Here is a 12,320-nt window from a genome sequence, read left to right on the forward strand (position 1 = left end):
TACAAAGACATGGAGCCAAAGAATATTGTATGTGGGAGAGAACAAATAGATAAGCTTATCTAGAGTATCAATTGAGAAGGAGAAATAATACATCATAAGTCTAGAAAGATAGACTGAAGCAAGTTTGTCAATACTACTACTAAGCCTCTATTTCAAAGAGATCAAAGAGTTAAGAAAAAGTCTTAGATGTACAAAAATATTTTCAGCATCTCTTTTTGGGATGACAAAGACCTGAACATTAATAGGGTGCCCATTAATTAGTGAATGGCTGACAAATAATGGCATGCGAATGTAATGGAACACTTGTATTATAAAAGAAATAAGGAGACAGTTTGGAGAAAACTTGAGAAGACTTAAATGAACTGATACAGAGTGAAGTGAACAGAACATTGTAACATTGTAAAAAAGAACTCTGATCAGCCAGAGTCTATGTGATTGGGGGAGTTAAGGCTAGTGTATCAACTAAGTTTGGAAGTTCTGAGTTGAGAAGAGCTGAAGTCTATTGACTGTCTACCCTAATAGGGTAAGCCTCCTGTAAGGGAGGACCACTAGATCACTCAAGGAAAAGCAAGCCAGCTGAGGTTTAAAAGTAAAGTCAGTTAAAGCTTCTGGGCTGAGCAGTATTAGAAGTGACTACTGTACTTCTAACTTAAGTAACACAGGGAGACCTGACTTCCAAATTTTCTTTTTATAAAAACAATCATCAATAAATTATCAGCCATGATTCCAAAAAATTGAAGAAGTAGAAAAACGTTACATATCTCCAAGTGCAAAAGTGATGTATAAGAAGACACATATTTTGGGATAAAAATCAATATGGGAATTTGTTTTGCTAGATGATTCTTATTTGTTAAAAAGGTTTGGTGGGGTTTTTTTCTTTTTTCCCCTCAAGGAAAGAGGGAGATAAAAAAGTACTTCACAATGGGAAAAAATTAAATTAGAAAGAAAGATAATATATAGCCTGTTTGGGGCAAATTGAGTTTGTCTACTCCATCTAATTGGAGATGTCCACCAGACACAGCTAGAGATCCAGAAGTACAGGCTTGCTACTGCAAGATGAAAGGTACAAAACAGATAAATAGATGTAGGGTGCTTTTGTAATAGAGATGACAGTAGAACCCATGGAAACTGACAAGATCAAGGACAGAATGGAGAGGAAAGAAGAGATAGCCTAAGACAGAGGTCTTGATGATGAGCCTGCAAATCTGACTGCAAATTATCAGAAGAGTCGTCAAACAGTTAGAAAGTCAATCACAGTGTCACAAGAATACAACGAAAGTAGGGTGTTATCCAGGAGGGGATGAATGATCAATATTGTCAAATATGGAAGAGGTCAAAAAGCAGGAGGGCTGAAGGAAATAGTGGCCAGGATTGGGGCAGAGAAACTGAATTTAGCACAAAGAAGTCAATGACAACATTAAAGAGAATAGTTTCAGAAAAGCGGAGGACAAAGAAAACAAAGTGTCTGGAGTTGAGAAATGAATCTAAGAGGAGAAAGTGAGAGTAGACATATCATCTATGTCACCTTGGGCAAATAACTTTTCTAGGATTCAGGATCCTCATTTATAAAATTAGCCGGATGGACTCAGTGATTTCAAGTCCCTCCTAGTTCTAAATCTCTAAATTCCCTAATTATAAATGCTGACGTTGAACAAAACAAACAGAATAGAGAATACATTGTACACAGTAACAGCGAGATTGTGCGAAAATCAATTATAAAAGACTTGGTTCTGGAAAGGATTCTGGGAAGATGGCAGAGTAGACTGACAAATTTCAGGCTCTCCAGATTTCCCACAAATAGAACAAACTGGCACCTCAGAATGAACACAGACTGGTGAAAAATCAAGAATGTTTTGAGACAGAACAGGGCCTCCAGGTACAAAACCTGAAGAAAGACTCCAGACCAAGATTAACCCATGTGAAGTGCAAACACCTTCCAGCTCCTCAGAAATACCAAGTGGGGATATCTTGACTAGCTATTTGTGGCTGGAGCCCCAGAGACTTTCAGCTCTTGGAAGTCGAGTTGGGGTTTGAGTACAGGAAGCCTGAATGAACCTCAGCTGATTGCAAACACCAAGCATAGCTATGCTGCTGGGACTCGGCCCTGGGTAGGAAGGAACCAGCACCTGGTGAGTGCAGAAGCAGCAGGATAGGGTCACTGCTGGCTGTGGGCACTTGCTAGAGAGTGGAGCTCTTGATTTGGGCTTCCTGGTCAGAGTGGAGAGCTGAAAGGAAGCTTGAGGCACCATCCCACCATCCTAAGATTAGAGGTGTTTTGACTAAGCTTCTTATTTAAAAAATGAACCAGCAAAGAGGAACCCACCACCGAAACATACTATAAGAACAAGCAAAACTAGGATTTATCTTCAGAGGAGGACACTTTAAAAAAAAAATCTTGTACTCCAAAGAGTAACATAAAGTGGTTCTCTTCTCAGAATTTATAGAACTTACAAAAGAATTTTAAAAGCAAATGAGCAACATTGAGAAAAATAATAATAATAAAAACAAAAATAAAATAAAAAACAATAATATAATATAAAAATTAACCAACTAGAAAAGGAGGTACAAGAGTCTCAAAGATGAAAATAACTCTGAAAATTAGAATTGGGCAAGAGGAAGCCAGTGAAGATATGAGAGATATGAGATACCAAGAAATAACAAAACAGATTATAAAGAATGAGAAAATAGAAGAGAATGTGAAACAACTTATTAGAAAAATGAAAGAACTGGAGAGCAGATCAAGAAAAGAAAACATAAGAATAACTGGAGTACCAGAAAATTGTGACCAAAAGGAGAACCTTGATGCAATAATGCAGGAAATAATCCAAGAAAATTGTTCTAGAGTGATAGAACATGAAGGGAAAGTAGAAAAAATTCACCAATTCCCATCTCAAAGAGATCCTTTGTGGAAAACACACAAGAATATTATTGCCAAATTTTGAAATCCTCAAAACAAAGAAAAAAGAAATTCAAATATGCTGAAGCTACAATTAAAATTGTACAAGACTCTTCAGCAGCTACAATAAAAGACCGAAAAGTCTTGGAATCATATCTACCAACATCAAAAGAACTAGGCCTGAGGTCAAAAATATCATATCCAGCAAAACTGTCTATAATTGTGAATGAGAAAAAAAATGGACATTTAACTTGCAGATTTTTCAGGACTAGCAACCAAACCCAAACTTAACAGAAAATTTAACATATAAATATCAAAGATCAATTTTAAGAAACTCAACATGGACAAACTGTTCAAACATAGACAAATTGTTTGTTTTGTAGAGTATGTTAAAGATTCACATCAACAATAGGGTAGCTCAAAAGAAAGAATGGCAGAGTTAACATAAAAATAGTTAACCAGAAATGAGGTGCAGAGGAAGAATAGATATGGAGGCTTTAGAGAGGAAAGGTGGGCTCATACTTTTGAAAACCTACTTACATCAGGAATGGATTCAATAGGTAACACCATAATATACCATGAAGGGAATAGCACCCTCCAAGGTCTATAAAGAAGGATCAGTGGATAAGGAAGCAAAAGATGAGGGAAGAAGACAAGGGAGGGATCATTGGGTAGGGAGAGGTTAAGTAATAGCAAGGCAAGTTATGGAGCAGAATTTAAACAAAGAGTCAGCAGGGATAGGAAAGACGTGTGTATGTGGGGTGTGTATGTATATATGTATGTATATCTGTATATGTATATATCTACACAGATATATATAAACGTATCTTTTTCTTAATTGTAGCTTGCTTGGAGGTGGGGATGAAAGGGAGGGAAAGAATAAGGTAAATAAGATGTGCAGCAGAGAACCAAGAACAATTTACAAGGAAGTAAAGAAATAATAAATATTCATGACTATAATTTCTTTTACTAATATATTGCTTTCTTGATCGGGCAATTCATTTTTATATATTTTCAATCCTCCCTGATGTTCTGCTGGGCACATGGCAATGTTCTCTTTTCTTTTCTTTTATTTTGTTTTATATTCCTTTTCAATTTTCTTTTTTTTTCCTATTCTATTTTTTCAAATAAAATATGAAAATTAAATGAAAATAAACAAAATAATAAGAAGTGATTTTTTTTAAAAAAGAAAAAATGAAGGCCAAACAACTACCCCTTCAAAGGGAAAATAATAATAAAAGAAAAATATAAAAATTTTTATCATTCTTAAAATTTTAATTTAAAAAATTTAAATATAAAAAATGAAAAATTTAATTAAATTTAAAAAAAAAAGACTTGGTTCTTTCTCAACAGTTCAGTGACTCAAGGTAATCTCAATAAACTTTGGATGAAAAAATGCCATTATAGATACTGAATGTAAATCAACACAGACTATTCACTTTTTTTCCTCTTTTGCTTCTGTTTTTTTCTCTTGTGGTTTTTCCCTTTTGTTCTGATTTTTCTCTCCTAATATGAGGAAATGTATTTTTTTTAAATGAAGGTACATATATAACCAGAAAAAATAAATTTAAAAAAGAAAAAAAATGCTATGATCTTACGACTCACAACAATTAATTCTCAAGAGGTAATCTAATGAAATCAAAAAGATAAACTGACCAAAAACTTTAAGCCATAAGCAATTAATCATAGTTATAATCAAGAGGAATGAACAAAAAGAAAATTCAGTTCTTGAGTTCAATAACTTATCATATGCCAATGGAAAATACTAAACACTAGAAGAAGAGAGAGATCCCTAGGGTAAGATCCATAACAACTAGGCTAGACAGAAAAACTAGAAAGAAAAAAAAAAGACAAATTCCAGTTGTCCAGATTATAACATAGGTATATACCATAATGAAACGGTCTATCAGTGCATATATATCTTGGACAGATAGTGCTGATGAGCAATAAATCAGATAAGAGAAAGAGCAGGTGAGACTGCATTAGGTAAATTGTATACTTTTATTAAATGACCTCAAGATTCTATTCTTTCTATCACCAACATTTTTCAAAGACAATGTTTTTCATATACCAATAATGAAACATCTAAAGCCTCAAAATTCAAGATTACCTAAAGGGCAATAGAGAAAAATGTCATAAGCATAAATATGCTGCAATATATTATCAATGATGCCTTACTTCTCAGCGGTATAAAACAGCTCAATTCTCCCTCACCTCAAATCCTATCCTTTTAGCTTAAAATTTACCTCATTTCTGAAGGAAGTAATGATCCTATTAGTTGTTAAAGCTCTGTTCCCTTCTCAAATTGCTTTCTATTTTCTATCTATTTATATGTTGAATCATCAAATATAATGTAAGTTCTTCAAAGACAAGAACTGTTTAAGTATTTGCCTTTATATCCTCAGTATCTAACAAAGGGTCTTTCACACCATTGATAATGTTTGCTGAATAGAACCTAAGGATCTCCTATATAAATCTTTATCTAATTATTCCAGCTCTCAACAATCTCCCTCTCCTCCAGTTTATAAAAAATACTGAATACATTTTAGCCATCAGTTATATAGTTCTGCATTGTTTCTCATTTCATTTATTAGAAATAAAAGAGAGGCTTGGATATGTCAATTGCATATATATATATAAAAATATATATAAAATAACTCAGGCTGGTGTCAAATAACTTTGCCCCTACATAAGAGAAGCAGGTGATAAAAGATGCCTTCTTTCCCAAACAAGAAAACATTCTAAATTAGTAAATACTTCTATTTAATAAGCTGGCAAATTTCCAGAAGAGAAGCACCAAAGTTTCTGCATGACCATTCATTCTTATCATTGGATGATTTAGCAAAACTTGGAGATGTTTAGTCTAAAGAAGAAAAGATTCAGAAGAAGGTATGAGAGTCATCCTCAACTATTTGAAGGATTATCATGTAGGAAGGGATTAGATTTGTTCTGTTTGATCTTTTAGGATATATCTAAGAATAATATGCAGAAGCTGCCCCAAAATCATGTGCCTATTTATACATAAATATATCCTTTCTTAACTGTAGCCTGCTTAACGAGTTGGAGTGAAGGAATGAAAGGGGGGGAAAAAGAATAAAAAAAGTACGCAGCAGAGAACAAAAAATAATTTACAAAGAAATAAAGAAAAGGACACTGATGAATATAATTTCTTCTACTTATATATACACACATACACAGATATGCATATATATATATATGGATGTGGGTGTGTGTATACACACACACACACACACACACACACACACAAACACACACAAACATATACTCTCTACTCTCCTTAAATTGGTATTTGTATTTTGAATCCTCCCTGATGTTCTGCTGGGCATGTGACAATGTTCTTTTGCTTTGTTTCATTTTGTTTTGTATTGTTTTTCTATTTTTCTTTTCTCTTATTCTGTTTCTTCAAAATAATTTTTAAAAAAATAGGTGCAGGTTTAACAGAAAGAAAAAGTTTTTCAATAATTAGGAAAATGGAGAAGGCAGCCTCAAATAGCAGTGATAAGATTCCTTCTCACTGCAGATCAATTAAGCAAAGTTTAGATGACTATTTGTGAGTATGCTGGTGAAGTCTCTTTTTTCAGATATGGAATTGATCACATGATCCCTAAGATTCCTTCCAACCCTCAACTTCTCTGATTTTGTTTCCACCAAAGTATAAGGTATAGCACTGGGAGCACAGTGCTCTAAAAATATTTGCTGAAATTTTTATTGTAAACACTAGGGGAAGACAGTTGCAATGATACCTTGATGGGGGAACTATGAATAGGTCCAACTATCTATTTTGTTTTATTATTTTTTGTTTTTGAGATAAACATATTTTATTTTTCCCCAGATATATTACAAGAAAAATTTTAGCATTCAGTTTTTACAATATTTTGAGTTCAAAACTTTTCTCCGACCCTTCCTTACCCTCTTCCAAAGAAGGTGACAATTTAATTTAGTTTAAACACGTGCCATAATGTAAAACATTTCCCTATTAGTCAAATTGTGAAAGAAGAAACAAATAAAAAAAATATATAAGAAGATTAAAGAAGTGAAAAAATATGCTTTGATATGCATTCAGAGTCCACCAGTTCTTTATCTGAGTATGGATAGCATTTTTCATCATAAGTTCTTCAGTGTTGCCTTAGATCACTGTATTGCTGAAAATAGTTAAGTCATTTATAGCTGATCATCTTACAATATTGTTGTTGCTCTGTACACAGTATATTTTACTCTGCATCAACTCATGGAAGTCTTTCCAAGTTTTCTGAGACTATCCTGTTCATCATTTATTATAATATAGCAGAACATCATAATTACATATTACAATTTATTCAGCCATTCCCCAACTTATGGATGTCCCTTCAATTCCCAATTCTTTGCCCCCAGAAAAGAGCTGCTATAAATAGTTTTTGTACATATCAGTCCAACTATTCTGGAAATAAATATTGAAGTATAGGAGAAAAAGTCACTTCACTTTTCATAGTCACTAATCCAAGATCAATGACAAGGAGGAGTTGGGAGGCTACATAGAGAGAGAAAAATTGAATGAAAACAAAAAAAGCAGAAACAAAAGGTTGCCCGTGAAACAGAGAATCAGTGGAGCAGAGAATGTGATTCAAAGCTAGAACACCATCAAGTCCAACACCCTCATTTCAGAGATGAAAAACCAGGTTCAAATAGCTGGGAAATATCTGAGATGAGAATTAAACTCAAGTCTTCCCAATACCAACCAGAGCATTCTTCTGTCCCCTGTATAACCTAGTTGCTTTGCTCCACAGCAGAAAGATTTATATAAAGTAATTCAATGAAAAAAAAAAAGCGGAAGCAAGAGAACATCATACTCAATATTTACAAGAATATGAATGACAACAACACTAAAAAGCAGTTGAACTCAGATCAGCTATAACAAGAATTACATTCAAGAAAACTGATATTTAAACACTTTCTTCTTCTTAGGAGATTAATGTAAATTATAAGTGTGGAATGCAATATATACCATCACTGGCATACATGGACTCTTTAGCAGAATATCTTAAATTTTGCTTAAATGTTTTCTGTTACAAAAAAAAAAATCCAGGGGCAGCTAAATGGCACAACGGATAGAGCACCAGTCCTGGAGTCAGAAGGACCTGAATTCAACTTCAGCCTCAGACACTTAACACTTAGTAGTTATTTGATACTGGGCAAGTCACTTAAATCTAAATGGCTGGTGCAAAAAAAAAAGGCGGGGGGGGATGATGGGAAGTTCAGAGTTGGGTTGGGAAGCACTTAAGTGCTTTTAAAAGGAAAATAATTGTCCTGTAAAAATAAAAGCAAGGAAGCTTTAAAAATTCTTGTTGACTTAGATTGAGCCTTTCTAAACGAATTTTGTTATTTGTTAGGCTAAGCAAATTCCAACTTTAATACAATTCTGACATCATTTAATATCTCTAGACTTCACTTTCTCACCTATAATATGAGAAAGTTAAGATTAGATGGTCAGTAACCTTCTTCCAGTATTAAAATGTGTTGTTGGCAGTTTTGAAAAGCTTAGAATTTTCAAGTTTATCATTATAGTCAAAATCATTTAATTATCCATTTTGCATTTGGCTTGATGTTAATGTAGAAAAAATAATAGTCTCTGCCATCCATGAGACTATTATAAGAGAGAGAAAATTGACATCAATATGTAAAATTAAAAAAAAGAAAAACAGATAAACTATGTTCAAGTAATAGAGTGACAATTCAATGAATTATAAAGCTACATGCTGAAATGAGATGAGGTCAAAAGAGGTTAAAAAAAAAAAAGCAAAAGAAATCACTATTTCTGTTGTAATTAGTTTAGAAACAAAATGAAAATTTACCAGCAGAGGCAAAATTGCTAAGGAGTAAAAAGAAAAATTATTTTGAGTCTAGAGGGCCAAGTTACTTGCTCATGGTCAGACCATCACTAATTAGGGCTAGAACCAAAACCAAAAATCATCTCCCTTTTATTTATTTGTCACTAATATGACTTGACTAGTTTGCTGACAGGCATAAAATAGTTTAGTTACATGTAAATATGCTGGCAATATTATTCAGTTCACTGGTTGACCTCAGTGCTGCTTTTTCCCCTCTATTTTTAGACATGCAAACAGAAGGAAAGAATGAAAAGTGCCAAGTGAAATGACACAAGAAAATTGCACTGTAGCCAGATCAGACAAAGAGAAATGACAGAAAAAAGGTGGGCAGAGATGGCTCTGTGATTTCTTCCTCACTCTCACCTGAGCAAATTACATAAAAGGCACCAAGTTAGAATGCATTAGCTGTCAAATCAACAAAATTTCATTAGACAGAAAGCCTTCCCACAATGTGGCCTTTCTATAACCACAGACTTGACATGGTCTGTGACCAGGGAACAAGAAGCAGAGATGATTAGGAACAAAATTTCTAATACAATAATGGAGAAGATATACTTACTCTTCTAGGAAGTGTTGTTGGGGTCCTATAATAGAACCTGGCCGGCAGATTCTTATCCATGCAATGATTTCAGCATGTGTGAACCTGTAGTGCTTCATTACATAACAGGCTATCAATGTTCCTGTTCTCCCAAGACCAGCTATAAAAAGAGAAATAAAACAAGTATGGTATAGTAAACTGTGTATGGTTAATGCACCAACAATTTTAAATTTTGTTAAGTAAACATAACTAGTTTCTTATTTAATATATTATTTTTAAATCAGATACTTTTCAGTATTATTATACATTCTTTGATGTTTTAGAGTTTAAAAGGTTTTAAGCATAATATCCAAAGAGACACAACAAAGTATAAAAATTTAAAATATCTAGTCTTTTTTTCTTTATAATTTTGAAGGACTGTCCATTATTAAAATATTAATCCAAGAACTAGACTTCATGAGAGATTATTTTTAATACTACTTAAGTTGAGAAGAATCTATTGATAAGCACTCTGTAAGGCTAACTAGTAAAGTCTGCATATAAATAAGTTATATGATCAAGTTTTTATTTTACATAGTGATTACTAATATCAGAAGGGTCAGAATCAAAAGCCCTTTTCTAATCAAAGCAGATGATCTCTTTCACTGTTTTTTTTTTTTTTTTTAACTCTACAAAGCCTGTAACTCTGGTTAACCCCCCAATCCTAGACATTCTCCTTCCTCTACTCTGCCTATTGACCTCTCTGGCTTCCTTTAAATTCCAATTAAAAGACAACCTTTTACTAAAAGCCTGCCCTAAGTCCTTTTATTTCCCTTCCTTCTGTTAAGTATTTCCTATGTGCCCTATATATGACTTGCTGTACATATATTTGTATATTGTCTTCCTTGTTAGTTTGTAAACTCCTTGAAAGCACATACTGTGTTCTGTGTCTTTTACCTTTTTGCGCATCCCCCAGACCTTAGCACAGTGCTTGGCATAAAGTAGGCACTTAATGTTTACTGATTGATTATTGACTGATTGTTATTCTGCCACATATGATGAGATTACTCTGACAAGACGTGTTTTTAAAATAAAGTTCTAATTATTACCCTGATTCTTTCAAAGTTGTTTGAGAATGATGGTTATTTTTCCTAGCATTATTCTCATTAATGTGGAAATTAAAATTTTATAGAACTATAATTTTAGGCTTATTTTTTTAATATTTTATTTTATTTTATAATAACTTTATGTTGACAGACAGGGTAATTTTTTTACAACATTATCCCTTGCACTCGCTTCTGTTCCGATTTTTCCCCTCCCTCCCTCCACCCCCTCCCCTAGATGGCAAACAGTCCTATATATGTTAGATATGTTGCAGTATATTTTTAGGCTTATTTTTTAAATTGCACATAATACAACAAAAATTCTCATCCTTTTCCCCTATTCCACTTTTTCCATGCATGATCAAATTCCTCAAATCAAAAATCTCAAAAATAGTAGTTCCTGATTCATTTTAAGACGAGGAAACTGAAGAATATAGAAAATAAACAATTTGCCAAATGTCTCAACTAACTAGTGGCAGATCCATGATTAGATGCTAAAACTCCACAACCCCAATATATACCTTACACAATATCCCACTGTGATCACAACCCTCAATCCTAAACATTCTCCTTCCTCTACTCTGCCTACTGGCCCTTCCTTGGCTTCCTTTAAATTCCAACTAACAGACAATATTTTACTAAAAGCCTGCTCTAAGTTGCCTTAATTCCCTTCCTTCTGTTAAGTATGTCCTATTTGCCCTGTATATGACTTGTTGTACATATATTTGTATGCTTTCTTCCCTATTAGATTGTAAACTCCTTGAGGGCAGGTACTGTCTTCTGCCTCGTTGCACATCCCCAGAGCTTAGCATAGTGCTTGGCATAAATTACACCTAATTTATTTAAACTATCTTTTCCCCCCGCTAAATCTTCACAGAATTCTAGAGCTGGAAAGAACTTCAAAAGCTATCTAGTTCAGCCTCAGATTTCAGCTCTTTTTTCCTACTCTCCAAATCTTCATTTAGCCATTTGACATAGTAGGTACCACAGAGAAGTGTAGAAGGAAATTTAGAAAAAAAATAATAAAACTGTGAAACAAAGTAGGAAGTGTGATGTGTGTAAATAAGATGTATATTAGAAAGGATCAGGATTGGACTATGGAAAGTATTAAAAACCAGACAGCACATTTTGTACTTGATACAAATAGAAAATGGAAGTTAGTTTTTTGAGGAGAGAAATGATATGATCAAAATGATCAAGTCTTAAAGGAAACAGACTGGTAGCAGCATGTAGGTTAAATCAGAACATAAAAAAATGAAAGCAGAGGCTCTTTGCAGTAAAAGAAGGATGAAGGTCCTGGATAGCAGTAGAAGCAGCGTTGATAATGGAGAAGAAGTGAATCAGAGAAGCATTTTTAAAAGAAAACACAGTTTTGGTGATTGCTTGAGCATCAGAAATGTGAAAATGGAAGGGTGAGGGTATAACCGACAGAAATAGTATGGTTAAGGAAAATCAATTTGAACAATGGAATAGTTTAGATGAGCTATTTAAATCTATCTTTTTGGTGTCTCATCTGTTATTAATTTTTCATAAATAAAAAATTAAGAAAAATTGTTTTCCTTAATCTATCCTTTGTTTTTGGTCTTTTTAAAATTTTGTTATAATTCCATTACTTTCTACTTGTCCCTTGAAGTTGGGATATTTTTAATACTTTTCTTGTATCCTACCAGAAATATCTTTGGTTTTCATTTAAACAACTTCAGTTTTAAGTTACAACAATGTACTTGAAGAAAGTACTTTTTTAGAAATTAAACAATTAGTCTAATATTCTTTTAGACAAATTCTAAATTACTTATTTCTTTACAACAACCTCTCTTCACCTAAATGTAAGAACAGGAATGACTGTTGTTTTTATTTTACTGTGTGGAATTCACTCTAGAGTCTTTTACAACTAATCTAAATACAAGATTATTTGTGTT

The 12,320-nt window shown here is 33.3% G+C and overlaps 1 protein-coding gene across 9 annotated transcripts in view; it reads right to left on the reverse strand.

Annotated features, from left to right (window-relative positions):
* CDC14A (cell division cycle 14A) overlaps nucleotides 1–12,320 on the reverse strand; it is a 234,144-nt gene that overhangs the window by 58,291 nt on the left and 163,533 nt on the right. For all 9 annotated transcript variants that reach the window (XM_051993248.1, XM_051993247.1, XM_051993245.1 and 6 more), the window contains one exon: nucleotides 9,341–9,479. In XM_051993248.1, coding sequence (XP_051849208.1) covers nucleotides 9,341–9,479 — 139 coding nt within the window. The remainder of the gene's footprint in view (nucleotides 1–9,340; nucleotides 9,480–12,320) is intronic.

The sequence above is a fragment of the Antechinus flavipes genome, chromosome 4 (assembly GCF_016432865.1).
Source record: "Antechinus flavipes isolate AdamAnt ecotype Samford, QLD, Australia chromosome 4, AdamAnt_v2, whole genome shotgun sequence".
Classification (NCBI taxonomy): domain Eukaryota; kingdom Metazoa; phylum Chordata; class Mammalia; order Dasyuromorphia; family Dasyuridae; genus Antechinus; species Antechinus flavipes.